Raw genomic sequence first — 26,011 nt, 5'->3', positions numbered from 1 at the left:
AGTGATTAGCCAATGTGGGAAAATTTTGAAAATTCATTGTCTCCTTGATGGAGCTGCTAATTGAAATACGGTGAAACAGACACTAATACACAAATACACACAAACAGAATTTGGCGACGCCCGCCCAACAATGTAAATTCTGCTTATACGAGTATTAGACTCACTGCATGTACATGTACTGCTGATGGAACGATGAGTTGCTAGATTGGCGTGCCTTCCGGTCACCACGTGCATCATTAGTTCTTCCGGGAGGCGCGTCGCTTCATCGAGCTGCTGCACTGCGGACAGTACCACTTGCCCTTGGGCGTCGACGTGATGTTCACACACGGATAGTGGAACCACTCGAAGGGGCACTGTAAATGAGAGGAAAATGGCACGACAATTAGAATTTTTTGAACTTCACCACGAACACAGAAATACTCACATCCTCATTATCGCACGCCACCATATCGCCATACGAGACCTGATTGCAGATGCAATACCTCGGCTCGTTCGGATCGTACGTCCACTCGCCCTCGGGGGTCTGCTCCACCACCATTCCGTTCTCGTTCAGCACCGCACTCGGTCCCATCGGGGGTCCTCCGGGAAGGTGCGCCGTGTGTGCCGACCCTCCAGAGCTTCCTCCTCCTCCGATAACACCTGGACCGAGGCCGGCAGGGCCACTTCCAGCCCCGACCCCAAGCCCCATCCCGGAGCCACTGCTCGATGAGGCCGAGGAAATTCCGCCGTCACTGCCGAGGGAGCCCGCTCCCACCCCGCCGGACAGCACTCCCGGAAGCGAGGGCTCTAAAAGATCCAGAGACGAGGAGGACAGGTTAGGACTGAGCCGGGCTGAATGCTGTTGCTTCTGGTGTGCTTGTAACAGTGTGGCTGGTGATGATGTTGTTTGGAGGGAATGTGTGTATACGTTTGGTCCACGTGTTAGGATATGAAAATATGGGAAAGAATAGTATGTTGATTAGTTGATGTAGATTGAACATATAGTACTGATTCACAAATTTCATAACGCCAGAAATGATCAAATGCTTATAGTAACACTATTTCTTTTTTTTTTCCCTATGGTAGCACTAGTTCCTCTTACCAACAATAGATCTACTATAGGTGCAACGGAGCCTATTATTATTATTATCTTTATTATCGAGACTTTCAGCCGGAGGCTGGTTCGTCTCCATCGTTGGGTAAAAGAGGGCTTCGTATTGAGAGGCCCCCCTGTCAAACAAAGTTAATGTACACATTTGGCAGATTATAGATTTAAATATTTCAAGCGTCGAAGTCCATTCAGTAGTCCAATTCGGTAGCCATTCCAGGTCAGTCCAGGTCGAGTATCGTTTAGAAAGTCCTTCATTGGTCCAAATCCTTTGTCAGAGTGTGTCAGCATGGTCATTGTATATCGTTCAATAGTGTTGAATCTTGTTATGATAACATTCGTCAAATTTTGTTGTAAAGTCCCGCATCCTTGATAAAAGATATTATTGCTGCTTCGCTGGAAGCTTCATTCGAATGCGCATCTCTGATGCTATCTAGGATATTGTGGCGTTCTCGAGGGGCTTGAAAGCAAGGACAATTGATTATTATGTGTTCGACAGACATTGTAGTATTGCAGACAATGCACTTTTTGCGAAACGGCCGTTCGTTACCCATATTGTGAGTAGCGTGGGTGTGACCGGCACGCAGACGAGATAACACTTGTTGGTCACGACGATTCCCGAGGAGGAACAAATAACTCCCCAATAACTTATGCATACCATTTTTTGGTATCATACCAAAATTAGGTATTGTTCAGTTGTCAATACCTCAATTTGGTATTATAATGGTATTGAAAAAAATCTTTAAAACAATTAAAAATACTTCATTGAGGTATTAAACAGCTATTGAGGTCTGCTAGAGGTATTGAACTACAATTGAAAAATTTCATTTTTATATGAAAATCCATTAAGTATTATTGAGGTATTACAATACCTGATCTAGTTATCAGTTTGGTGTTCGTAGAATATGCTTGAGATATTATTTGAGGTATTTTACCTCTTATGCAGGGCTAATTCATACCTCATTCAGGTATGTAGTATTGGAAATTATCTGGTATGGAATACCTCAATTTGGTATTCAGTAGTTATTTTCTTCTGCTCGGGTTGTTTGTATCAATCCAGCGTTTTATTTCTTCTTTGATTTTTCGGATGAACTTACCTCTTGAATTCACCCATTCTAGGGCCCAAGATGAACGGATTTGAGATTTGGTCCAGTTTTTCAAATCCATCCCTGGCGTTAATCTGGTGAACAGACGACCAGATCGACCTTTCGATGCAAGATGGTCAGCCTCCACATTGCCTCGGATGCCGCAATGACCGGGTACCCATAGAAAAACGGTTTGAGAGGGCGAGTTCTTCTGCACAGCTTGGATCCATGGGTGACGAGTTGACGATGAATTGATGGTAGCGAGTACGCTAGCAGAGTCGGAGATAACACATATTGGTTTGGGTGCAGGAGTTGTAGAGGCCAGAAGAATTGCAGCAGCCTCGGCCGAGAAAACCGAGCACTGATCGGGTAGTCTATAAAAATAGCGTTTATCAACGTCGGTAACGCCGAAGCCGGTTCTGTCCAAATATTTGGAGCCATCGGTGAACCAGTGATGGTAGTTTCGGTACTTGCTAGCTAACAACTCCGTGACATGCGAACGCATAACAGGAGAGTTATCCCCTGCTCGAAATCGTTTCGAAATTGAGGTGTCTACGAGGAAATCTGGAGCGTCCCACCTTCTGACTCCGACCCAATGGACCTGTTCAACCAGGGGGAGCTCCTGATGGGCCAAGCTGTCTAGAGCTCTGTTCCCCTCCCTGAGGAGAAAGACCTCATGATCTCCAGTGGTCTTTTCTAAATAGGCGATCGTTCGACAGCACAAAGTTTCTGTAGCTTGGTATCGGAATGGAAGAACTCCAAGTTCCACACAAGCCGCATCTGCTGGAGTGGATGGGAGTAAGCCAGCTATTATTCTAATGGATTGATTATATGTAGGGGCAAGGCGTGTGATTAAAGTGTCACCTGCCAGACCGAAGAGTTCAATACCATTAAAGAGTCGGCTGTTTATAATAGATTTTGCTATTCTTACAAGGATGTCTCTGTTACTGCTCTTATGCGGTTTGGATAAGGTGCGGAGAAGATTGACTCTTGTTTGGCAGTTCCTCTTGATCGCATTTAGATGAGCATCGAAACGTACCGTGAGGGCCCCTAACTCTGCGCAGCTCCTAACTTTGCGCACTTTTACCAAAATCCACCAAAATCTGGTAAAATACTTAATTTTTTGTTTAAATTTGTTTGTTCATATATTGCTACAATAGTAATAATAACGTACGCGAAGAATTTTCTTGACAAATTTACGTTTATTACTTTAATAAAAAATAAAATAGCTTTAAAAATGTTGAAAAACGTCCAAATTGACTGCCCGTTAGCAAAAATGCTAAGGGAGTACATCATCACTTAAGTCATTTGAAGCAAATTAAAGAGAATATATTTCAGATTTTTAGTACGTAGGCACTAGTTTATTTATCGAGCAATCATCACTGGTATAGTGCAACTTATTTTCTCTTCATTTTCGTATTCTTCTTAAGTGCGCATAGTAAGGAACCATTTTTCAACTATGTTCCCTACTATGCGCAGCAGTTAAAAAACGTTATTTTCAACATACAATCAACCCTCCAGAGGTCGATATTGTAGGGAACCATCGACTTGTCGACACCATCGAGATATGGAATAGAAATACTTTGGAAAAATGTTTGAGGGGATCATCATAGTAAGGGAAGACTAAAAAATGACGTCCATCATATTTTAAGGATTTCTACACTCCGTCTCCACAATCCTCTGTCGCGATGTTTACAGTACCTATTGCATGCATTGTCACATTTTCGTAGACTCCTCCTCCCCTGAACGATTGGCGTAATTTTCGAATGCTCCCTAACCATGCAATAAAATAATTTTGATTTTTTGTGTAGTTTCATGAGTCAATATCGAGTAATGAAACATCGAGGTTTAATCATATTTGCTGTATAGAAACATTTTAAATAAAAAATCGTTTTGTGCTCTTAAGTGTTTTATTTTTTAGTTTTATTGGCCTACTATGTTCTACAAGGTTTTTATACTTATCATTTGCCACAACTTTGCTGAACATACCAAAGTTGTATTTCTTATGGTTTTCATGTTATTTGAGTTTTTCATCTTAAAATTAGCTATTTTGTATGCCTTGTATCTCAACTATGAGCACCTCAAAAAAATATATCTTTCCACCAAATGATTTTGCAGTCTTTCAAGTACTTGTGAGCAAAATTTGGAGAAGATGATATTTTTCTATCTCGTTTAAAATCGATTTTACTAATAGACGTTATGAGATAAATCCATATTTATTGAATATTCATACATGCTCAACTCACAAAAGTCATGGCTACCTAAGCATTTCAAACCAAAGGATACAAGTGTATTTATATATAAATATAAAGTACATCGTTTTTCAGCTGTTTTCGATTAACTTGGAAGCTTCTGCAAGAAATTCATCGTCTTTTCCTCTACCAGTATTTAATCTATTCCTAAGCAAGATCACCGGGTTGGAAGTCAACATAAGCCGTATAAAATACATTTACAAAATTTACAGTCCGATTGAATTCTGTGGCATGATTTTCCCAGAATCTTCTGATGGATTTATTCCGCATTTTTTATGCTTCTTCGGCGGCATGCTGGTACTGAACTCACAGGTACTTGAAAGACTGCAAAATCATTTGGTGGAAAGATATATTTTTTTGAGGTGCTCATAGTTGAGATACAAGGCATACAAAATAGCTAATTTTAAGATGAAAAACTCAAATAACATGAAAACCATAAGAAATACAACTTTGGTATATTCAGCAAAGTTGTAGCAAATGATAAGTATGAAAACTTTGTAGAACATAGTAGGCCAATAAAACGAAAAAATAAAACACTTAGAAGCAAAAAACGATTTTTATTAAAAATACTTAATTATCTCAGCTCTGAAGCAAAACCGAGAAAAAGTTTGTTCGGCAAAGTTGTTTCTATGATCATTTGCTACAACTTTGCTGAACATACCAACTTTCGATTCGTTAAAATAAAAAAGTTGGCGTATACGTCACGCTTGCGATCACCGTAAAAAAATTTTTGTTCCGTACATTTTGTAGTACTGAAAATTCTGAACATATTCTCAGAATAAACTATGGCTCTAAAATCAATAAATCTTGACGAAAACCTCATGTCCGCCTAAATTAGCTCCCTGGACCAGTGTGCACTGTATTCAGCCGTTCTTGGGGTGTGAGCTTCATAGTGGATTCCAGTTTCTCGATGTGTGCGTCTTTGTTTTTTAGTTCGGTAAGTAGAGTCTCGATCTCAGCGTCCTTGCTTTTTACTACCTTTAGGACGTTATCGAGTTTCACCGAAAGTTCGGCATAACGCCGATCGTTACTATCTGCTACGATAGATGCCATGGATTTTGAACCGTGTCTCTGGTCATATTGCCGTTTTGCTGCTGGATATGAAATGCCTAAGTCGACCCGTAGGTGTTGGATTTCATTTTCTTTGACATAGGTGGGACATTTTCGGCTCGAGAGTTGATGGTCATTGGTATTGCACCGTTTGCAGAACGCCGCGAGAATGCATGGGTTTTCCACGTCTGTTTGGTGCTTGCCAGAGCAGTTACCGCATGTAGAGTTGTTCTGATGCCGACAACGGGCTCGCGTGTGTCCGAAATCCCAACAGCAATAACACAGCATAGGCATGGGATAGAATGGACGGGTGCGATCCATCCTGTAGATCCATCCAATATAGATGTCCTCTGGGATGACGGTACCTTGGATTGTCAATATGATGGTTGGAGTGTTGATTCGCTGGTTTTCGTCACGCCTGGTGATTCTCCGTACTTCCTTAACGCCTTGATCTTTCAATTCCTCTACCAGCTCCGTATCAGAATAGACACACGTATCGCTGCAGCTGATAACACATTTTGACACGTTTAGTACTGGATGCTCCACGATCTTGATCGGAAAGCCATCAGTCAATTTTGACATCTTTTTCAGCTTTTCAGCGTGATTTTTGTTCCTCAGCTTCAGAACATACGTTGTACCTCCTTTTTCGGGAGATGCTCCATCTACCTTCGCTCCCAGATAGCTTTCCACCGATTTTCGGAGAAGGAAAGGAGCCTGTGGAAGATTTCCCGAGACGGCTTCCATTCGCATCATCACCAGTTGACGTAATTGCCTTGAGGGTCTCCCCATTCAGGAAAACGAGGGCCAGCGAACTCACCATCACGACAATTAGACGGGCCAGTGTCCCCTAGGGGGAAGGGGTCTAGCCCCGGGGGCATGTCGAGGGGGAAAGGAGCAAGCACTAATTGATTTGAACTACTGCGTAGATATTCTTCACAAACAATAGGTAAAACGAACCGCACAGCACGAGATGCCACTCTTTAAGCGGTTGTTCGCCTGAGCAAGAACAAAGAGAAAAGCTTTTCTGTTCTATTCAATCAAGAACGCTTTATATCACGGTCCCGGCACTGGTAGTTTGGCACTAGATTTCGCACTTTCGGCCACTTACTGGCCGGCCTACTTCGACGTATTCTATTATACTCCTGGGCCTGGCCAGGTCCGACGAGGTAGGCAAATTAAGATAATTCACTGTTTGCTGGAACGGTCGAAGCGAAGTTAGATACGCGGGAGCGATAGCATACACGCGTCTGCTCGCTATGACATGAGCTGTCGAACTGCAACGGAGCCTAAATTTTAATCAAAATTATTTATTCCGATCATTTTTTGAAAAAAAAAACGAGCTGTGAATCAATGGTACCTACTGTAGAGAGTAGCTAAGACGTCTGTCTTTGGTAGTGGTTAAAAAGGAACTAATTTATTTTCTGATAATTCTTACAGCTATAGATGTCAAGGCTTGCTGAGATACTTCTTCAACACTCCTCCTCAAGCCGCAGAGATTCCCATCATCTGACGACACTCTTCAAACTTCGTCCGCTGCAGTGGTTTGGTAAGGCCATCGGCAACTTGCTCCTCCGTGCCAACGTACGCTAGTTGTACCACACCACGGCTCAGTGCGTCCTTGATGAAATGGTGGCGTATATCGATATGCTTCGTGCGAGGATTATACCCACCATTCTTCGCGATTGCGATGCAGCTTTGGTTGTCGCAACGGATTTCTATGGGGTCGTCGTTGTTGTCCAGTAGCGCCGAAAGTCCACGCCACCATGATGCTTCCTGTACAGCGGCTGATACGGACATGTACTCCGCTTCACAGGTAGATAATGCAACCGTGGGTTGCTTCTTGCACATCCACGAAATTGCACCGCCTTGGGCCAAAAACATGTTGCCGCTGGTTGATTTCCGCTCGTCTAGATCGGATCCCCAATCGGCGTCACAGTAGCCGACAATACTGGAATCAGCATCCTTCTTGTAGACCAGCTTGAAGCCGGAAGTACCACGTAGGTAACGCAGAACGTGCTTCACCGCGTTCCAGTGCTTGAGTCCCGGATTGTTGTTGAATCTGCTAAGAGTGTTCACCCCAAAAAGTATGTCCGGCCGAGTGCTCTGCGCCAAATACATGAGGCACCCGACAGCTTCCTGATACGGAACGTCCTTCATCAGAGCGGATTCATCGTCGTCCTTCGGGCTCGCTTCCTTCGTAAGCTTCTCACTGTAGTTCATCGGTACTTTCACAGGTTTGGATTGATCCATGCTGAACCGCTTCAGAACCGACTCTACGTACGATTCTTGATCCAAAGCGATGGAGTCGTTTTTCCTCTCGATCCGGATTCCAAGGCAGTGTTGCGCTTGTCCCAGATCCTTCATACGGAAGCAGCTGGATAGCTGTTCCTTCAGCTTCTTCGTCCACATCCGGTCGTTACTGAAGATCATCAGGTCGTCGACGTATATGGCAACGATCAGAATCTTGCCTCCTCGGAAGCCGATGTAGACACACGGGTCGTATTTCGTTGGTGTCAGTCCGAAACGTCTTAGCGCCGCATCTAGTTTGTGGTTCCAAACTCGGCTCGACTGCTTCAAGCCATACAACGCCTTGTTCAGCTTGCACACCATCGTCTTCTTTTTTCCGTCTACGAAGCATGGAGGCTGCTCCATGAATATCTCTTCCTCGAGATCCCCTTGCAGGAAGGCCGTAACCGCGTCCATCTGGTCTATCGCCAGATCGTGCTTGACCGCTAGTGCGAGAAGGTATCGCAGCGAACTGTAGCGAACGACGGGAGCATACGTTTCATCGTAATCTACCCCCTTTCGCTGCGAGTAGCCTTTAACGACCAAACGAGCCTTACGTCGGGTCGGGTTTCCGTCAGCATCACACTTCGTTTTAAATACCCACTTGCATTTGATAGCTTTCCTACCCTTGGGGAGCGGGGTGACCGGGTACCGGGTAGGCCAGTGCCGTCAACATGAAAGTCTCTATACTCGCCTGGCAAAACGTGCTCCCGTTCGCTGCGCCTCAACACCTTTGACCGAGGTGGTTGTGAAGATTGTCGCGAAGGGAGCACAGGGTCAGTCAACGTTGCGGTACTTGTGCCGCTATCATCGCTTGAAACACATTCTTCGAAGTCGTCATCTGTTTCCGCTTCGTCATCGATCATCGGATCTTCTGGTTCTGCAACAGGCCTCTCCAGTGTGGGGGAGGGAACCGGCTCCTCGAAGTCCAATCGAACGAACGTTGTTGGTCTCTTAAGTGGTTCCGCTGGAGACATCGCGTCGAATGAAACACCTTCATCCAGGAAAATTACTTCCCGACTCACGATGGTTGACTTCTTCTTCGGATCGTACAGGCGATATCCTTTTGTTTCTTCATCGTAGCCCGTTAAAACGCATTCATGGGATTTGGGATCCCACTTGCGTCTCTTCTGCTTTGGAACTTGAACCATTGCTTTCGTCCCAAACACACGTAGATGTGAAAGGTTGGGTTTCCTTCCATTCCAGGCTTCCTCGGGGGTCAGATTGTGCCCACGAGTCGGAGATCGGTTGATGAGATACACTGCTGTAGATACGGCCTCCGCCCAGAAGCCTTTCGACAATTTGCCTTCGAATAGTAGACACCGTGCCATTTCTACTATCGTCCGGTTGGCGCGCTCCGCCAAGCCGTTTTGCTGGGGAGTATACTCGTTCGTCGTCTCGTGCCGGATGCCTTCTCGCTGTAAGTATCCTTGAAAACTTTTGTTCAGATATTCCTTACCGTTGTCAGTCCGGATCGCTTTGAGCTTCTTGCCGCTTTGGCGCTCCGCCATCGCGTGGAATCTCTTGAAGACCGCAAATACTTCTTCTTCTGATTTTGTTTTCAGAAAGTACACGAACATACGCCTCGTCTTGTCATCGATGAACGTGATGTAGAACCGATTACCGCCAATCGAGTTCATTTCCATCGGACCGCTGATATCCGAATGGATTAACTGCAAAACGTCCGCCGCACGGGACCGTTCTTCGGAAATGGTAGCTTCGCCTGCTTTCCCATTGGGCAGATTCGACAATCTGCACTAGCGTCTTGGTTCAGCACGATACCGGTTGCCAAACCACCAGCAAGCTTCTTCAGATTTCCGGCACCGAGATGACCCATCCGTTTGTGCCAGAGCTCAAAACTTCCTGCAGCATTACACGATAAAACTTCGTTTGATTTACTCACCACTTGGTCCAGCTTGAATTGGTGGTTGGAGTGGCTACCAGTCGCCACTAGCTCGCCAAGGCCATTGTGCACTTTGCAACCATCGTTGTTGAATTCAACGGAGTACCCCTTCTGCACGATTCTGCTCACCGAAAGAAGGTTTGCCGTCAATCCCGGAATCAGCTGCACGCCGCTCGCGGTCACGCTGACTTGATCGCCTCTGCACTTCGGTTGAAGGTTTGCATTGCCACAGGCAACGATGTCCATCGTACCTCCATTCGCTGCAACCACCTTACCGCTTGTCTTTTCGATGCTGTCCAAAAGCTGCTTGTTGCTCGTCATGTGCGCATACGCCGCCGAGTCGAAAATCCAGTCATTCGCGTCACCTTTTCCAAACGTGGAAAGCACCGTGCAAAACGTTTCGCCCTTCCTGGAATCCTTGCAGGCCCTTGCGATGTGTCCGTACTGACCACATTTTCTGCATTGCGGGCCCTTGGATGAAGTAGGCTGCTGTTTTTTGAAATTTTCCTTCCGTTTGTTAATTACGAACGCTTGACTGTTTTGCTGGTTGCTACGCAACGGTCGCTCTTGGAGAAGTTTGGTTTTCACGAAGTCCCCCGTTATGGCGACACCAGAATTTTCTAGCGCCATTATCATCTGAAAGCCCAGCCAGGAGGATCATTCCAACCCACAGATCCGGCAGTTTGAATCCGATGCTGTTCAGCTGATTCGCAGTCGAAATTACCTGGTTCACGTACTCTTCCATCGAGCCGCACGAGTCCAGATCCGACTTGATGAGCTTGTGGAGCAAGCCGATTTGCCGAGACAGCCCCTTATCTTCGAACGCCGTTTCCAATTTTTCCCACGCCGCACGCGCCGATTCGGCGTCTTCGATGTGGACGTAGATTGCCGGGTCCAGGAGCAGGATCAGCTTCAATCGGGCTTGAAGGTCCTTTTTCTCTTCGACCGCTTCAAATGTTCCGTCTCCATTTTTCTTGGGCTTCACGGCTTCCCAAAGTCCTTCCAGCTGAAGAAAAGTTTTCGCTGCGAACTTCCATGACGACCAATTTTCTCGTCCAGCCAATCGCTCGATTGGTGGGAGGCTTGAAGATCCGCCGGAACTTGAAGTTGGAGTCGATGGCATTTTCTAATGCGACAGGCCCATAACCTGTAGAGAGTAGCTAAGACGTCTGTCTTTGGTAGTGGTTAAAAAGGAACTAATTATTTTCTGATAATTCTTACAGCTATAGATGTCAAGGCTTGCTGAGATACTTCTTCAACACCTACTTAGTTAAAAAATAACTTTTGACCTTCATGTCAACCAAAGTTTTGCAACGATTTATAGTAATACACAGTAATACAGTATAGTAAAATATTATAAATTTTGAGTAATAAAATGTGAGTTTTCGTAGCACTAACCTGCCGCGGATGTATTGGCCGTAAGCTTCTTCTTATGCTGCCTCCTCTGCTGATTCGAGAACGCATTACTCGTCTCCCTTTCCACCGCTTGCAGCGCATTATGTGTGGCCCCGGCTAACTCCCTATTGATCAGCAAATCATGCGGACCCGTTCCCGTTCCTCCGGCCCCGTGAATAGCTTCGTACGATGCCTTCAAGCTGGCGGTCCTCCTGCCCTGTTGCATCTGCTGTGTTTGGGCAATGGCCTGACTGGCAGCGGCCGCTATCGCATTACCCGCTCCAAACTGTTGCAGATTGTAGGCCACGGAGGAGGTGGCCCTCGGGGTGACGGAACTTGCCGCCGGTGGAAGTTTGTGGTACGTTTCGCTAGCAGCGGCAACATTCGGAGTAGTCGGACGAACCGAAGGACTGGCAATGCCACTGGCCGTTGCCACCGCTTGACGTTTCTCCGGTGGGGGGCCTCCCAGCGACGAAATGGCCACCATACTGTTCTCGCGGCGCTTCTCCGGCTTGATGTTGTACCGACTTTCAACCCGAGCCGCCGTAGACCCGGACATCGCACTCGAAATACCCGCCAACGTGTCGAAGTACCTGTTCTCTTTCTGATTCAACCCCCCATTACTGGTAGACGAATCCAGTTCCAGCGAGCGCTTCTCCAGTATCTCCGTAATCCCGTTGTGGTCCGCCTCCAGTTCGCATTTGAATTTGTACAGTTCGCTGTCCAACCGCCGCAGGTAGCGATCAACCAGGTCGTACATCTGCCCAGCCAGCTGAACCTTTTCGTCCGAATCCTCCAGCACTCGGTAGTAGTCCTTGCGGATCGAGTCGAACTCCGTATCGGCCAGACTGCCGAGCATTTCGCCACGACGGCACTGCTGGAAGAGGGTCCGGGCTCGTTTGTCCAGCGAGTCGATGTTGTCTGGAAAGGGTGAATTCAGGGGATCTAGAACTTATTTGAATATACGTAATTCAAGGGATAACTTACTCTGTACTGAGAGATCCATTTCACGCATCTCCGTAAATCGATCCCGAAGTTCTTGAGGCAGATGCTCAATCACTGCAATGAAATTATAATGATTAGTATTAGTTTGGCATTATAAGCTGTATGTATCGTGCGAGAACAATCTGCCATTTTTTCGAATGCCCCGAAACTTCAATTCCTAAAATATTCTTACAGCATTAGCATTACCATTAAGCAATTCGCACAAATTGGGGCCTTCCTTAGCCGAGTGGTTAGAGTCCGCGGCTACAAAGCAAAGCCATGCTCAAGGTGTCTGGGTTCGATTCCCAGTCGGTCCAGGAACTTTTCGTAATAGAAATTTCCTTGACTTTCCTGGGCATAGAGTATCATCGTACCTGCCACACGATATACGAATGCGAAAATGGCAACTTTGGCAAAGAAAGCTTTCAGTTAATGCCTGTGGAAGTGCTCATTGAACACTAAGCTGAGAATCAGGCTTTGTCCCAGTGAGGACGTAATGCCAAGATTGTTAAAAACTTCAAGCGCGCGGCTCTAACATGCTGAGTAAAAACCCATGCTGGCTAAGACGAACAACGTGATCGAATTCAAATTTTTGCGCCATCACCCGAAATTGCGCGCTCGTGTCGCGAACGCATCCTAACCAGACCGACGTTTCCCGTAAGGTTAGCCTTTCCCCCAGTTCGGACTTCATAATTCCAACAACAGCATCTGGCTGCTCCTCCGAAAATAAACTATAATCGCCCGGACAACCCACCGATACCTACTCTCGAGATAATCCTCCAGGTACAACATCTTCCGGCAGTGCTAGGGAACGTTTCCGAACACGATTCAGGTGAGTATTGGGCCGATTTATCACAGAAATCACGAATTCTTTTTCACCAGATATTGATTCAAGCTTGAGTTTGTTTGGGTTTTTTGGCTTCTTTTTGGTTTGACGTTTCTCACATTTCGAGTTTGTGCGAACGTGCCCTGCGACACTCTTGGATGTATGAGGTGTGTGTCTTAACTGTTATACACCTGGGATTATACACCAAAAAGTTTTCTAGTCAAAGCCCCAATTGGATAAGTTTACACTGAAATGAATTTTATTGTAAAAACTACTGAGTCCATGGTAAAATTAAGAACTGCACCAACGATTTTCAACCGACTACATTAATCTGTTAACTCTACCAAAACATAGTCAACATCACTACACAAGAAAATATGTTCGGTTTATTTAACTAGAGTTGTAGTATTAATAACTAGACACATTCTTGATTTGACAAGCTTATTATACATCTGACCACACAGTGTTGTACGGTGGGTGTCACAGATTGGAATACAATGCTCTGTAGTGGATGCTACTATGGACACAGAGCCGTAGCGTGGCCTTCTGGCGCCCTTGGCGAACTGCCATTTGAGCGACCCTTATTCAAAGCTATAGTTTTGCATGTTTACGTAAAATTCCAGAAAATTTGCAAGGATTCCAGGGCGTTTTATGCGAGAATAATTATTGTGCATATAAATTACAAAAAGTGTGAGATATGTACAAGAAGGCATACTAAATGTTTCAAATCTCTTAAAGGTGAACTATTTGAATAGCCCGAGGTTCTTGTAGATATTAAAAAAATGCAAATAAAATTACTGTTTATATTGGTAGAGACGAATGTGAAGGAACTACTTGATATACTACTCAGAATGCGCTTTTGTTAAAAATTCAGTGAAATTCATTATTTATTTATTTAGTTGGTGTTACATCAATTAATTTGATAAAACCTCGTTAACGATGTTACGCCAATTTACTCGGTCCATGGCTGTGTCTCTCCAACTTCGATTTTGGCCCACGTTCTCCAGATCTTGTTGCACCTGATCAAGCCACCTCGCTCGCTGTGCTCCTCGCCTTCTTGTGCCAACCGGATTCGACGCGAACACCATCTTTGCAGGATTGTTGTCCGGTAGTCTTGCAACATGCCCTGCCCAACGCACCCTTCCGGCTTTCGCAACCTTCTGGATACTGGGTTCACCGTAGAGCCTAGCGAGCTCGTGGTTCATTCTCCGCCGCCACACACCGTTTTAATGTACTCCGCCAAAGATCGTCCTAAGCACCCTTCGTTCGAACACTCCAAGTGCTTGCAGGTCCTCTTCCAGCATGGTCCATGCTTCATGTCCATAGAGGACCACCGGTCTTATAAGCGTTTTGTACATGGTACATTTGGTGCGAGGGTGAATCTTTCTGAGAAAGATTCAGTGAAATTCATACTCCTGGAAAGATTATTGTAGACATTGCTGATACATTCAATTCTCTATAATGGACACTATGCATCTTAAAAGAATTTGGCCTGAGTGAAAGAAAAAATAATGAAAATAAACTCTCACCGCTCAGAGAATACTTAATGGACAATGGTATATGGAAAATTTAGATTCTCGCTCCAGTCCACTTTTTGGATTGCATTTGGGTCCCATTAAGTAAGTTTTCCCATAGTAAATCCTATACAAACTTTGAAAGACTGGCGCTTAAATATAGTTTCACCGATCGTGCTGAAATTTTGCACAGTTTTTATGGGACCTAAATGCAATCTAAAGAGTGGACCGGAGCGAGAATCTAAATGCTGTCCCACACTAATGTTCCCACAATAAACCATTAAGATGAGGATGTTGATGATGATTTCATCAAATCTATTCCTCAATCACAAAAAAAATATGAATAAGAGTCCCTTTAGGCACTGCTACTTCAAAGCCTCAATTACCAAAGTTGTCCACAATCGTACAGCGTCCCATGTTCGTCAATATGTTCGTATAATGATCAGATTTTCAGATACAAATTGGCCATTTTATAGTAAATTTTTGGCGTCTCAAGGAACACGAAAATTATGTTTTGTAGGTTCAAATACATGCAAGAAGCACTGTTAACCAATTTGATCGTTCATAAAAACGTTAACACCGATGCGTTTTTCTTAGAACTCATTGATACAGTGGTAATTCCGGAAACTAAGCGTGACTTGAAGTTTGTCTACCAACATAAGCACAAAAGCACAGCAACCTTTTCACCCGACCTGACCCAGTGACTCTCAGGAATAACCAGGGCGCAGAAATTATAAAAACATTATAAAAAAAGAATAAAATAATAAATTTTATTAATTAATCAATTCTGTGAGGAAAAGTTCTGTATGGATTCAAACGTTTATCAGTCCAAAGAACTGTTTTGGAGAACAAAAAATCAGTTTCTACAAAAAATATACTATTCCATTGTTTCCACTCTTGCTTTAATTTCAATGTTATATAATTCTCGGATAATCTTTTACGGGATTCTGTGATAATTGCGCACATTCTGTGGAATCAATGTTAACTAGTACCAAAGAATCCTGCTTAAGGTTCTGTCCGGAACCTATGCATTCTTCAATGATTTAGGTTATTAGTCCGCCGAAGATTTTTTGTCCCATTTGGCGCCCCTTGAAGCCTGGCGCCCTTGGCGGGTGCCAACCTGGCCAACCGCACGCTACGGCACTGTATGGACATGGTCACATTTACTATGCACTGCTCAGTAATTTTTATACAGTCGACTCTCCACATCTCGATGTTCTACATCTCGATAGCTCTCCCTATGTCGATGATTGCTTCGGTCCCTTCGTTCTGCATATATTTTCTCTCACCATATCTCGATATCCTCCTTATCTCGATATCTCCCTATCTCGATGTGATTTCGTTCGTGATTTTATCTCCATATGTCGATATGCCCATTATCAAAGGTAACTAGACTGGATTTTAGGTATTCAAAACAATTATCGAAGCCAAAATGACGTCTGTTTGTTTTTTTGATTTACCTGGTAACGGAGTGATTTTCAATCTAGTATTCAATAAAAAAAAAGTGTTCTATGTCTCGATCTCTCCCTATCTCGATGATCCCTTCGATATCAAGATGTGGAGAGGCGACTGTAGTAAACTTAACAGATTTTTGTAGTCGGTTGAAAATCGTTGGTGCAGTTCTTAATTCTACCATGGATTCGGTAGATAATACAACAAAATTTGTTTGCGTGTATTCGAAATGAATAACCCTGATAGTTTTTTGTCTGCACGGAGACGGAATTCAACTCAATTTTGGGTTGTTTCAACTCAATTCCGTAGTTGAGCCCAATAACTCAATTTTGGCTAAATTTCCAAGGTCCCCGCTAGGTAGTTTGGCTTTAATTCCATTAGAAAAATATACTCAACTTTGGGTTGATTTAACGCAAAATTGAGTTCTTTCGACCCAAACATAAGAAAAGTTTCATTTACCCAAATTTGGCTTATTGGGCCAAAGTACCCTCATTGGGTAGATGCAGCTCTCTTTATTTTTGACAACATTCGTGTGGGAGAAAGAGAAAACCGAGAGATTTTGGGTTGAAACTATAATCGATATACTTAATTTTGGGTTTATTTCTCCGTGTGCTGCTCAGACTAAGACCATGAGTTGGTCCATCTCGCCTTTTGTTGTCATTTTGCGTTTGTGAATTTTTGTTTAATGTTGATTTAGGGTGGAAGTACCCTATGTTGCAAGGTCTTTTCCGCTTTTTACAACTTAAGCTAAGTATGCTGTTTCGCTCAAGAAAAGTAAAGAAATTCCCTGACTGAAAGGGTCAAGAAATTTCCTACAGAGAGCCCCCTTTGAAGTGACATTTCTTCTCAACTGCGTACTGCGATCAGAAAAAAGTGATTTTCTTGACCATTTCTTGGGAGAAATTTTCCACGCATCGAGATAGGCGATTCCTTTTCTTGTCAGTAGCAAACCGGTCTTTCAGGTTAATGTCTTTAAGAAATTGCACCATGCTTTTCAGAGATTTTGCTCACGGTTTCGCGCGTGTTTTCGTCGCTGGAGATTTCACGCATAACTTCTGATCTCGCCCTAAAAGCCATTGGTAACCATGTGTGTAGCTCATTTTTTTCTGAGCATTTTAATGAATTTTCATGTTATTTCACAACGCTATGGGGAAGAAAGGATCATTATCTACCTGCCCGTTATGTTGGTTTGGATACTTATTCTTTCATTTGCTCAGAAACAACGAGCTACACACGTGGCTACCAATGGCTTTTAGGGCGTTATCTCAGAGTATGCGAGATTTGTTTTCCTGTTTTGGAGCGTCTTGCTGGGTAGTGCTTTGTGAAGCCTAAGCAGGACGGTTCGATTTTGCGTCGTCAGACAGTTTTTTTTTTTAATTTCTTTATTAGTATCATTCCAAACATTACATTCATTATTTCTTATATCTAGGTGTTCTGTGTTATTAGACAACACTATCATCCTAATTTGGTAACATAAATCTAAGATTTTATTAACATTTTGTTAACAACATACCGGGTACCCCCGTTGGTTTGACCACATTTAATCTGAACACTTTTTAATTTGTACCCCGCTAATTTGCACATCGTTCAGATCAAAAATGGTTCAAACGTCATTTAGCTTCTGGAACGAAGTAAAGTGAAATGGAACGCTGTAAAACGGAACGCAGAATCAAAACAAAACAGTGAAAGAGGTGACCAGAAACACGATTCTAGGGTGACTAGATGTTCAAATTAAAAATGAACCCCGATGGTTTGCATGAGGTATCGTTCAAATTAGCGGGGGTGTACGGTATTACATTTCATTTGCCGTAGCAGTTCAGTTTTTTTTACAGGTGAGTTGATTTCACCTGCTTATAAGAGAAAAAAAAACGTTTTTAATATACTTAACCTAACTTAACCTAAACATATAACGCATTAATCGTGGCAATAGAAGATTGTAACGATTTTTGCCTGAAATTATTAATTATTTTATTTGACATTTGTTCCAATGTTTCAACATTGGATATTCTATGTAACTCATTGGTACTATACCAGAAAGGAAGCCTCAGAATCATTTTCAAAATTTTATTTTGAATTCTCTGCAGAGCTTTCTTCCTGGTATTACAACAGCTAGTCCATATTGGTACAGCATACAACATGGCTGGCCTGAAAATTTGTTTATCAAAAGCTTGTTCTTAAGACAAAATTTTGATTTTCTATTAATAAGGGGATAGAGACATTTTACATATTTGTTACATTTGGCTTGAATGCCCTCAATGTGATTTTTGAAAGTTAAATTCTTATCTAGCATGAGCCCTAGATACGTAACTTCATCTGACCAATTTATTGGAACCCCTCTCATCGTGACAACATGTCTACTTGAAGGTTTCAAATAAAGAGCTTTTGGTTTATGTGGGAATATTATTAGTTGAGTTTTGGAAGCATTAGGAGAAATCTTCCATTTTTGCAAGTATGAAGAAAAAATATCCAAACTTTTTTGCAATCTACTACAGATGACACGCAGACTTCTTCCTTTGGCGGAGAGGCCTGTGTCATCCGCAAACAAAGATTTTTGACATCCCTGAGGTAACTCAGCTAAGTCAGATGTGAAAATATTGTATAATATTGGTCCCAAAATGCTGCCATGAGGAACACCAGCTCGTACAGGAAGTCTTTCAGACTTGGAGTTCTGATAATTAACCTGAAGTGTACGATTAAAGTTAAATTAAAGTTTTTCAATTTTTCGATCAAACCTTCATGCCAAACACTGTCGAATGCTTTTTCTATGTCTATCTATTCTATTCTATAGAAGAGCAAGACCAGTAGAATAGCCTTCAGATTTGTTAGAACGGATCAAATTTGTTACACGTAAGAGTTGATGATGATTGTCCATGGCGGAATCCGAACTGTTCATTGGGAAAAATTGAATTTTCGTTGATGTGCACGCAAACAAATTTTGTTGTATAATCTATCGAATCCATGGTAGAATTGAGAACTGCACCAACGATTTTCAACCGACTACAAAAATCTGTTAAGTTTACTATAAACTGGTAAAAATCACTGAGCAGTGCAGTAAATGTGACCATGTTCATAGTAGCCTCGACTACACAGCATTGTATTTCAATCCGTGACGCCCACCGTACAACACAGTGTGGTCAAAACTATAATGCCAAACTTGTCAAATTTAGAATGTTTGTAGTCATAAATACTACAAATCTGGTTAAATAAACAGAATATATTTTCTTGTGTAGTGATGTTGACTATGTTCTGGTAGAGTTAACAAATTAATGTAGTCGGTTGAAAATCGTTGGTGCAGTTCTTAATTTTACCATGGATTCAGTAGTTTTCACAATAAAATTCATTTCAGTGTGGACCATCATTCTGTTCAAAATAACCTTTTCAAAAAGTTTACTGATGGAGGAAAGCAAACTGATTGGACGATAGCTCGAAGCTTCTGCAGGATTTTTGTCTGATTTTAAAATTGGAACAACCTTAGCATTTTTCCAGTTGTCAGGAAAATATGATAATTGAAAACTTTTGTTAAATATACCAACTAAAAATGATAAGCTACTTTCTGGAAGTTTCTTAATGAGGTTGTAGAAAATTCCATCATCGCCAGGAGCTTTCATATTTTTGATTTTTTTAATAATAGTTCTCACTTCTTCCAAATCAGTCTCCCAGGCATTTTCGAAAACGTTCTCTTGATTGAGAATATTTTCGAACTCCTGAGTAACTTGATTTTCAATTGGACTAGTAAGTCCTAAATTAAAATTGTGCGCACTTTCAAACTGCATAGCAAGTTTTTGAGCTTTTTCGCAATTAGTTAGTAATAATTTGTTTTCCTCTTTCAATGCCGGTATTGGCTTCTGAGGTTTTCTTTAAGATTTTAGATAATTTCCAAAAGGGCTTAGAGCCAGGGTTGGATTTTTGAAATGTAACAGGAACATGATCAGAATCAAAATCAGCATGAGTAACTAATTGGCTACAAAGATGACTAGAGTCGGTTAAGACCAAATCAATCGTAGATGGATTTCTAGAAGAGGAAAAACATGTAGGGCTATCAGGGTATTGAATTGAGAAATATCCTGAAGAGCACTCATCAAATAAAATTCTGCCGTTGGAATTACTTTGAGAATTATTCCATGACCGATGTTTGGCATTAAAGTCACCAATGACAAAAAAATTGACTTATTGCGAGTCAATTTTCGCAAGTCAGTTTGGAGCCAATTAACTTGCTGCCCAGAGCATTGAAAAGGCAAATAGGCAGCCATGAAAGTATATTTACCAAGCTGTGTTTCAACAGAAACACCTAAAGTTTCAAAAACTTTAGTTTCAAATGACGAAAACAGTTGATGTTTTATACGCCTATGATTGATGATTGCAACTCCCCCACATGCCCCATCAAGTCGATCATTACGATAAACAAAAAAGTTAGGATCTCTTTTGAGTTTAGATCCAGGTTTTAAATAAGTTTCGGTAATAACTGCTATATGCACGTTATTAATTGAAAGAAAATTAAACAACTCGTCCTCTTTACCATTCAGAGAACGAGCATTCCAATTTAAATTATTATTTGGATCCATTAGAAAAACGTAATCCAATAATAATTTGATTTGTAAATTTTACACCAACTTGGACTGCTTCAGTCATAGTGGTGGCTTTGAACATTGCATCAATCATTAGATTCAATTGTTCAGTTAGTTAGTACTTGAAGTGGGTATGTTTGATGTTTTCCCATTAGAATTTTCGGTAGACGAAGAAACTGAGTAGGAATTACCTTTGGCGGTAGGGTTTTTTCGATTTGATTTGAAACAAGTAGAATGGGTACTCATGGAACGAATAGGGGAAGAGTTCAAATTACCTGCTACGATATCGGCAAAGGATTTACCGTGGGTAGATATATTCGAAATTGAAAGATTCGAACTTGAATCAAAGAGCCTGCTTCGATTTGGTGTTCGGAAAATTTGTCTAGAGCATCAAACTGATTGCTCATTTCGATACAATTATTCATTTCATCCTTGGAAGAAAGTTCGCATTCCGGAGAAACGTCCTTTCTTCCATTCTTGCCACGTTTAGTGACAGTTTTAAATCCCACTTTTTTGGAAGGAAGTTGTGAATTCAGAGATTCACCCTTCCTTTTGTTTGTTGTTGATACCATGTTACGTTAATAAACGGAAGAAGACGTGACCTCCTGAGAGGTTTTTTCCCAAGACGGTGTCCAAGAAGGATTACCATCGCTAGCTTTCGCCGACGGGTCCAACGAAAAATCGAAGGCACGGGTCCAAACAAGGATCGTAAAGGGATCAATAGTAGAAAAAATAGTACTGAAAAGTACTGTTTTAGTAGCACTGAAAAGTACCGTTTTTAATTTTAGCACTGAAAAGTACTGTTTTATTGCTTTAGGTAGTTTTTAAGAAAACTTCCAAGAGCAGAGAGAATTCGTGTACGCACAGCACGAAGGTACGATGCGCACTGCGTCAGATAGGTTTTGCTCACGGTTTCGCGCGTGGTTTCGTCGCCGAAGAATTTTTTTCTGTTATGGAGCGTCTTGCTGGGTAGGTATTTGGGAAGGCACAAGCAAGACGGTTTGTTTTCGGGACGCCAAGAAGTTTTGCTGTCAGTGTCAGTTTTGTGTTCAGTCGAGGATGGATTACCAACTGGTGAGTTCGTTTCATGCTTGTGATAACACATTTTTTCTTGAAAGCGTAACTTTTAAGTAATATTAAAACAAACTTCGTATGGTTCGTCACTATAAATGTCGGCATTATGCTTTTTTCTTATACAATTTCAATATACATATGTTTTTCTCTTTTTAACATAATTAAAAATTATCTTTTGAATTGTTCGACATTGTGAATGTTGACGTATTTTTTAAAACTTCTACCATATCGAGACAAAATGCACAGTAATCTTCTTCTTCTTTCTGGCGTTACGTCCCAACTGGGACAAATCCTGCTTCTCAGATCAGTGTTCTTATGAGCACTTCGACAGTTATTAACTGAGAGCTTTCTTTGCCGATTGACCATTTTTGCATGTGTATATCGTGTGGCAGGTACGAAGATACTTCTATGCCCTGGGAATCGAGAAAATTTCTTTTACAAAAAGATCCTCGACCAGTAAGATTCGAACCCACGACCCTCAGCATGGTCATGCTGAATAGCTGCGCGTTTACCGCTAAGGCTATCTGGGCACAGTAATACTCATATGTAATTTTCAAACAAACTATGTATAGTTCGTCACTACAAGTGTCGGCATTATTCCTGTTTCATATAATTTAAAATATATACATGTAATTTTCAGTTTTCTTCATTAATAAAAACATCTTTTGAATTGTTCGACATTATAGATGTTGACGTATTTTTTTAAGCTTCTACCAAAAACTTCTCGAGACAAAAATACAAAACTAGTTTTAAACATAAGTCGTATATTTCCCCCTTGTCCATGGATCGCATCATCGACCAGAGGTGACTCCCAGATCTTTTCCTCCCTCACTAATAAACACCCTTCCCGTGGTGATTGTGGAGATGCAGAGGTATTCTCGGTCTCTAGAAGCAACAATCATTACACCCTAACATTCCTTCCCCATCCCAACTGACTGTAAGGACTTGGCCGGCGCCGTTATTGATCAATAATATTAGATCTGCTTAAAGTGCACTTCGAAAGTAAGCGGAAACTCCCATCCCTTATTCATTTGGATCGTAGTGCAATTCTTACCAGTTCCGATCAATCACGGAGTAGCAACCATTGACATGTACAGTTAGTCTATGCTATGCTATGCTATGCTTAAGAAATTGCACCATGATTTTCAATTTATCAATCTTCTGGTCTTCAAATATTCTGGCTATGGGCCTATTCACAAATTTCATAACGCTGAAGGGGGTGGGTGGGTCTCTACAAAGTGTTACAGCTCATACAAAATTTTCAACATATGCATACAAAAAGTGTTACGAGGAGGTGGGTGGGTGTCAAAAATGACCATTTTAGGCGTTATGAAATTTGTGAACAAACCCTATGGGTTTTCTGCTCTCTAACACTTTTGCCTTCGCTCTGGTATTGAGCCACCTAATGCAGTGATATAGTGTGTGCTCTAGGTCCTCTACATCGTCGCAAAAATCGCACAATTCGTCTGTCTCCACTCCACTTGAATTTTCTATCCTTCGTCATGCAGTGATTTGATCTTATACGGCTCAACACTTTTTTTCTTCTGTCGTCATTTGAAGTCCTTTGCACCACGGTCTGTTCATAGGTTCAAACAAACAAAGCAAACTCGAAGTGTTTAGCTCCTTTTGTTGTTGATCCTGGTATATCCTGGTTCTTTTAGGCCAAATGTTTTTTTTTTCTAAGCTAGGATTACTGCGTCACCTAACGTGAGCGATTCCTGGGCTTCTTCGTCCTTTATCTCACGTTTTCATCTTAAAAATTTCAGTGATTGAAATTTATTAAATTCTGTTCTCAAAAATATTTCTTTGAAAATCTTACACGAGTTGGAACATAGTTTTTCCGGCTTTTCTTTACGAATTTTCTCAACGCTGGAAAATTTTGTGGAAAACTTTTTCCAGTTCACATTTTTTTCTATTCCTGAGAAAATTTGCTTTCATTTTCATAAAAAAAAACTTTGTTTCTACGATGCTTCGTTCTTGAGTTATGATTTTTCAAAGTAAGTAGTGTCAGGGGAAAACAAAAAAAAATCCAACTGAGTTTTCCGGGAAAATAGGTGACCCTGAATTTTTCTCAAGACGTTGTTGGTGGTCTGATGGCTACCGCTTCTGCTTCATATGCAGAAGATCATGGGTTCAATCCCAGGCCCGTCCCTTTCCTCGTACTTTGTAGTTGTATATCTCTCACTTGCTTCTATCTTCCATTCTAAATATATCACACTCAAACTATTCGTTCATATCAAACGCTAGAACCAGAGACGGACATGAAACTGTTTCCCTAACGCTTCCTACTTCCACGCGCACGCCTTTCTTACGCCTGATACATGCTAACCACAAAAGCAAACCTCTCTGCCATGCCTTTCCCCCAATCCATACACTCCCGCATGAACTGGCGTGGATGCAGTGGAATATACGGTCTACGTGGGAGTCAGTTCAATGCATCATCAATTCCTCCCCCTTCCCCTCATTGGCCAGCATTCTGACGTGGCAGGTGCCATCGTTGCCTAAAATAGAAGATCACCAGCACTTATACACTGAGGATGCCTGTTAGTCCCAAGCAGTCATTAGGTTGGTTCCTTGTGTAAGTGCAGCTGATCTGGTGATACTGGAGTGCATCCACGGGCGGCCAGTCAAGCTCAAGCTCAAAATAGGTGATCCTGAATTTTTCTCATTTTTTTTGATTCATATATTGATAAGCCCTGCCTGTGGAAAAAGTTTCATAAAAATCTTAGACCTTTCGGCCCAAACCCGTACGGAAATAAAAAAAAATCCCCTAGACACATAGAAGTAACTTTGGTAGAATTCCTGGAAGAGCTCCTGGAGATTTCTTTTGGTGGACTTCCCCGGAGGATTTCCTAGAGAAATAATCTGATGATTCCTGGAGGATTGCTTTTCGGCGTTCCTTCTTAAATCACTTTTTTTTTCACTTCGTAGCCTTCGTAGACTATCAAGCTTCCCCCCAGCTTTGCTGTTACCGAGAGAAAAATCCAAACTGGTAAACAATCGTGTGTCAAATTAGATTTAGAACAGCTCAAATCTTGTTCCAAATCCGACCAAAAATGGACCAGCCTGTTCCAAAAAAGTATACCAGAAAACTGGTATAAAATAAAATTGGAACATAATTGGGTTGTTTAGTGGAGAAAAATTCACTGCTTGTTCCAGCTTGATCAAAAGAGCTCATCTTTCTAAGTATAACACGATTTTATTGCACTTCAATATCTCAATGTTGATATTCTTCTTCTTTCTGGCGTAACGTCCCCACTGGGACAGAGCCTGCTTCTCAGCTTAGTGTTCTTATGAGCACTTCCACAGTTATTAACTGAGAGCTTACTATGCCAATGACCATTTTTGCATGCGTATATCGTGTGGCAGGTACGAAGATACTCTATGCCCTGGGAAGTCGAGAAAATTTCCAAACCGAAAAGATCTTCGACCGGTGGGATTCGAACCCACGACCCTCAGCTTGGTCTTGCTGAATAGCTGCGCGTTTACCGCTACGGCTATCTGGGCCCCTAAATGTTGATATTATAAATGATTAAAAAAGATTTCAATCCGTCGAATCAATGACATTTCAATTTACACAATGACAGTTCGTCCTGAAGTAAAATTTGCCGAGGGGTGGTTCAAAAGTGATTTCCATACTAATTTCAAATGTGTTTTAAAAATTGTTCCAGATGACGGAAAATTGTGAAACTTTGGATTCTAGTTTAATTTTTAACGTCGATTCAGAATATGTAAGAAAATCGATACCCAATACAAGCCAGTTTGCAACACCGGTGCAAGCTCCAATTTTTAACATGGTCCAAAAATTTGGAACCAACCAGTGATTTGGACCACCGATGAAGTTGCTCTATGAGCCCTATTCTCATTTCAATGCTCACATGTTTTCCTTCATTCTTTCAGACAAACCATGCGTCGTCGCGAGATCCAGAGCTTCACGCTCAAGCTGAGCGACCTCAAGGAGTACGATGTGGCCAAACAGCAACGGCTGGCACGGACCAAGGATTCCACTGGCTCGGCAACAGCAACCACAACGACGACAGATGGCCTAGACCCGATGAAAACTCCCGAAGTGACGATGTCCGCTCTGCCCAAGTTGGCGGAACCCAAAACGAAGCAGGAAATTCGCGCGCGCATTGGGTTTCCAACGGATTTGGCGTAGATGTAAGGTTCAGGTTTTTAGGTTGTATTACATTTGCACAATACCCTCTGTTGATAGATGTTGCTATCTTCAATGGAGGCGGAATATCACTTACGAACCAATATTGCTATATTCAATAGAGATGAAACAAAGATCTCATAGCTGTATAATTTTGTTTGCACAGAATAGAGATTATGTTGAATTTCGTGTATTTTGCTTATTTCAATTCGCTTGAGCATTCGAAAAAATCCATTTAGCAGAAATTTCGGTGAATATTTCGATTAAATTTCTAACAAGTTCTATGTAGAAGAGGGAGTCTTATGATGCTGGCGGGTCACCTGTGTAAAAAAAGCGTTTGCTGAATCCATTGTCGTTTTCAAATATATCATAGCACGTCTAG

At 42.1% G+C, this 26,011-nt stretch overlaps 1 protein-coding gene and 1 long non-coding RNA gene across 3 annotated transcripts; one reads left to right on the top strand and one right to left on the bottom strand.

Moving 5' to 3' along the window:
- LOC5567841 (inhibitor of growth protein 3) lies at nt 1-12,985 on the bottom strand. Of its 2 annotated transcripts, none has more exons than XM_021839177.1 (5): nt 12,807-12,985; nt 12,046-12,117; nt 11,062-11,979; nt 425-870; nt 1-353 (listed from the first exon to the last, which is right to left on the bottom strand). In XM_021839177.1, the coding sequence occupies exons 1-5, from the start codon at nt 12,832-12,834 to the stop codon at nt 237-239; spliced, it is 1,581 nt and encodes a 526-aa protein (XP_021694869.1). In that variant the 5' UTR covers nt 12,835-12,985; the 3' UTR covers nt 1-236. The 2 variants fall into 2 exon arrangements, with proteins under 2 accessions (XP_021694869.1, XP_021694870.1); XM_021839178.1 differs by having other exon boundaries at nt 425-786; nt 12,807-12,943.
- Nucleotides 12,702-25,822, top strand: LOC110674801. Its single transcript, XR_002499208.1, has 2 exons — nt 12,702-12,874; nt 25,374-25,822. It is a non-coding gene; the product is annotated as an uncharacterized LOC110674801 (long non-coding RNA).
- The last annotated feature ends 189 nt before the right edge of the window (nt 25,823-26,011 follow it).

This window comes from Aedes aegypti, chromosome 1 (assembly GCF_002204515.2).
Source record: "Aedes aegypti strain LVP_AGWG chromosome 1, AaegL5.0 Primary Assembly, whole genome shotgun sequence".
Taxonomy (NCBI): domain Eukaryota; kingdom Metazoa; phylum Arthropoda; class Insecta; order Diptera; family Culicidae; genus Aedes; species Aedes aegypti.
The sequence above is the reverse complement of the archived record's forward strand: the minus strand, read 5'-3'. Positions and strand labels throughout refer to the sequence as shown.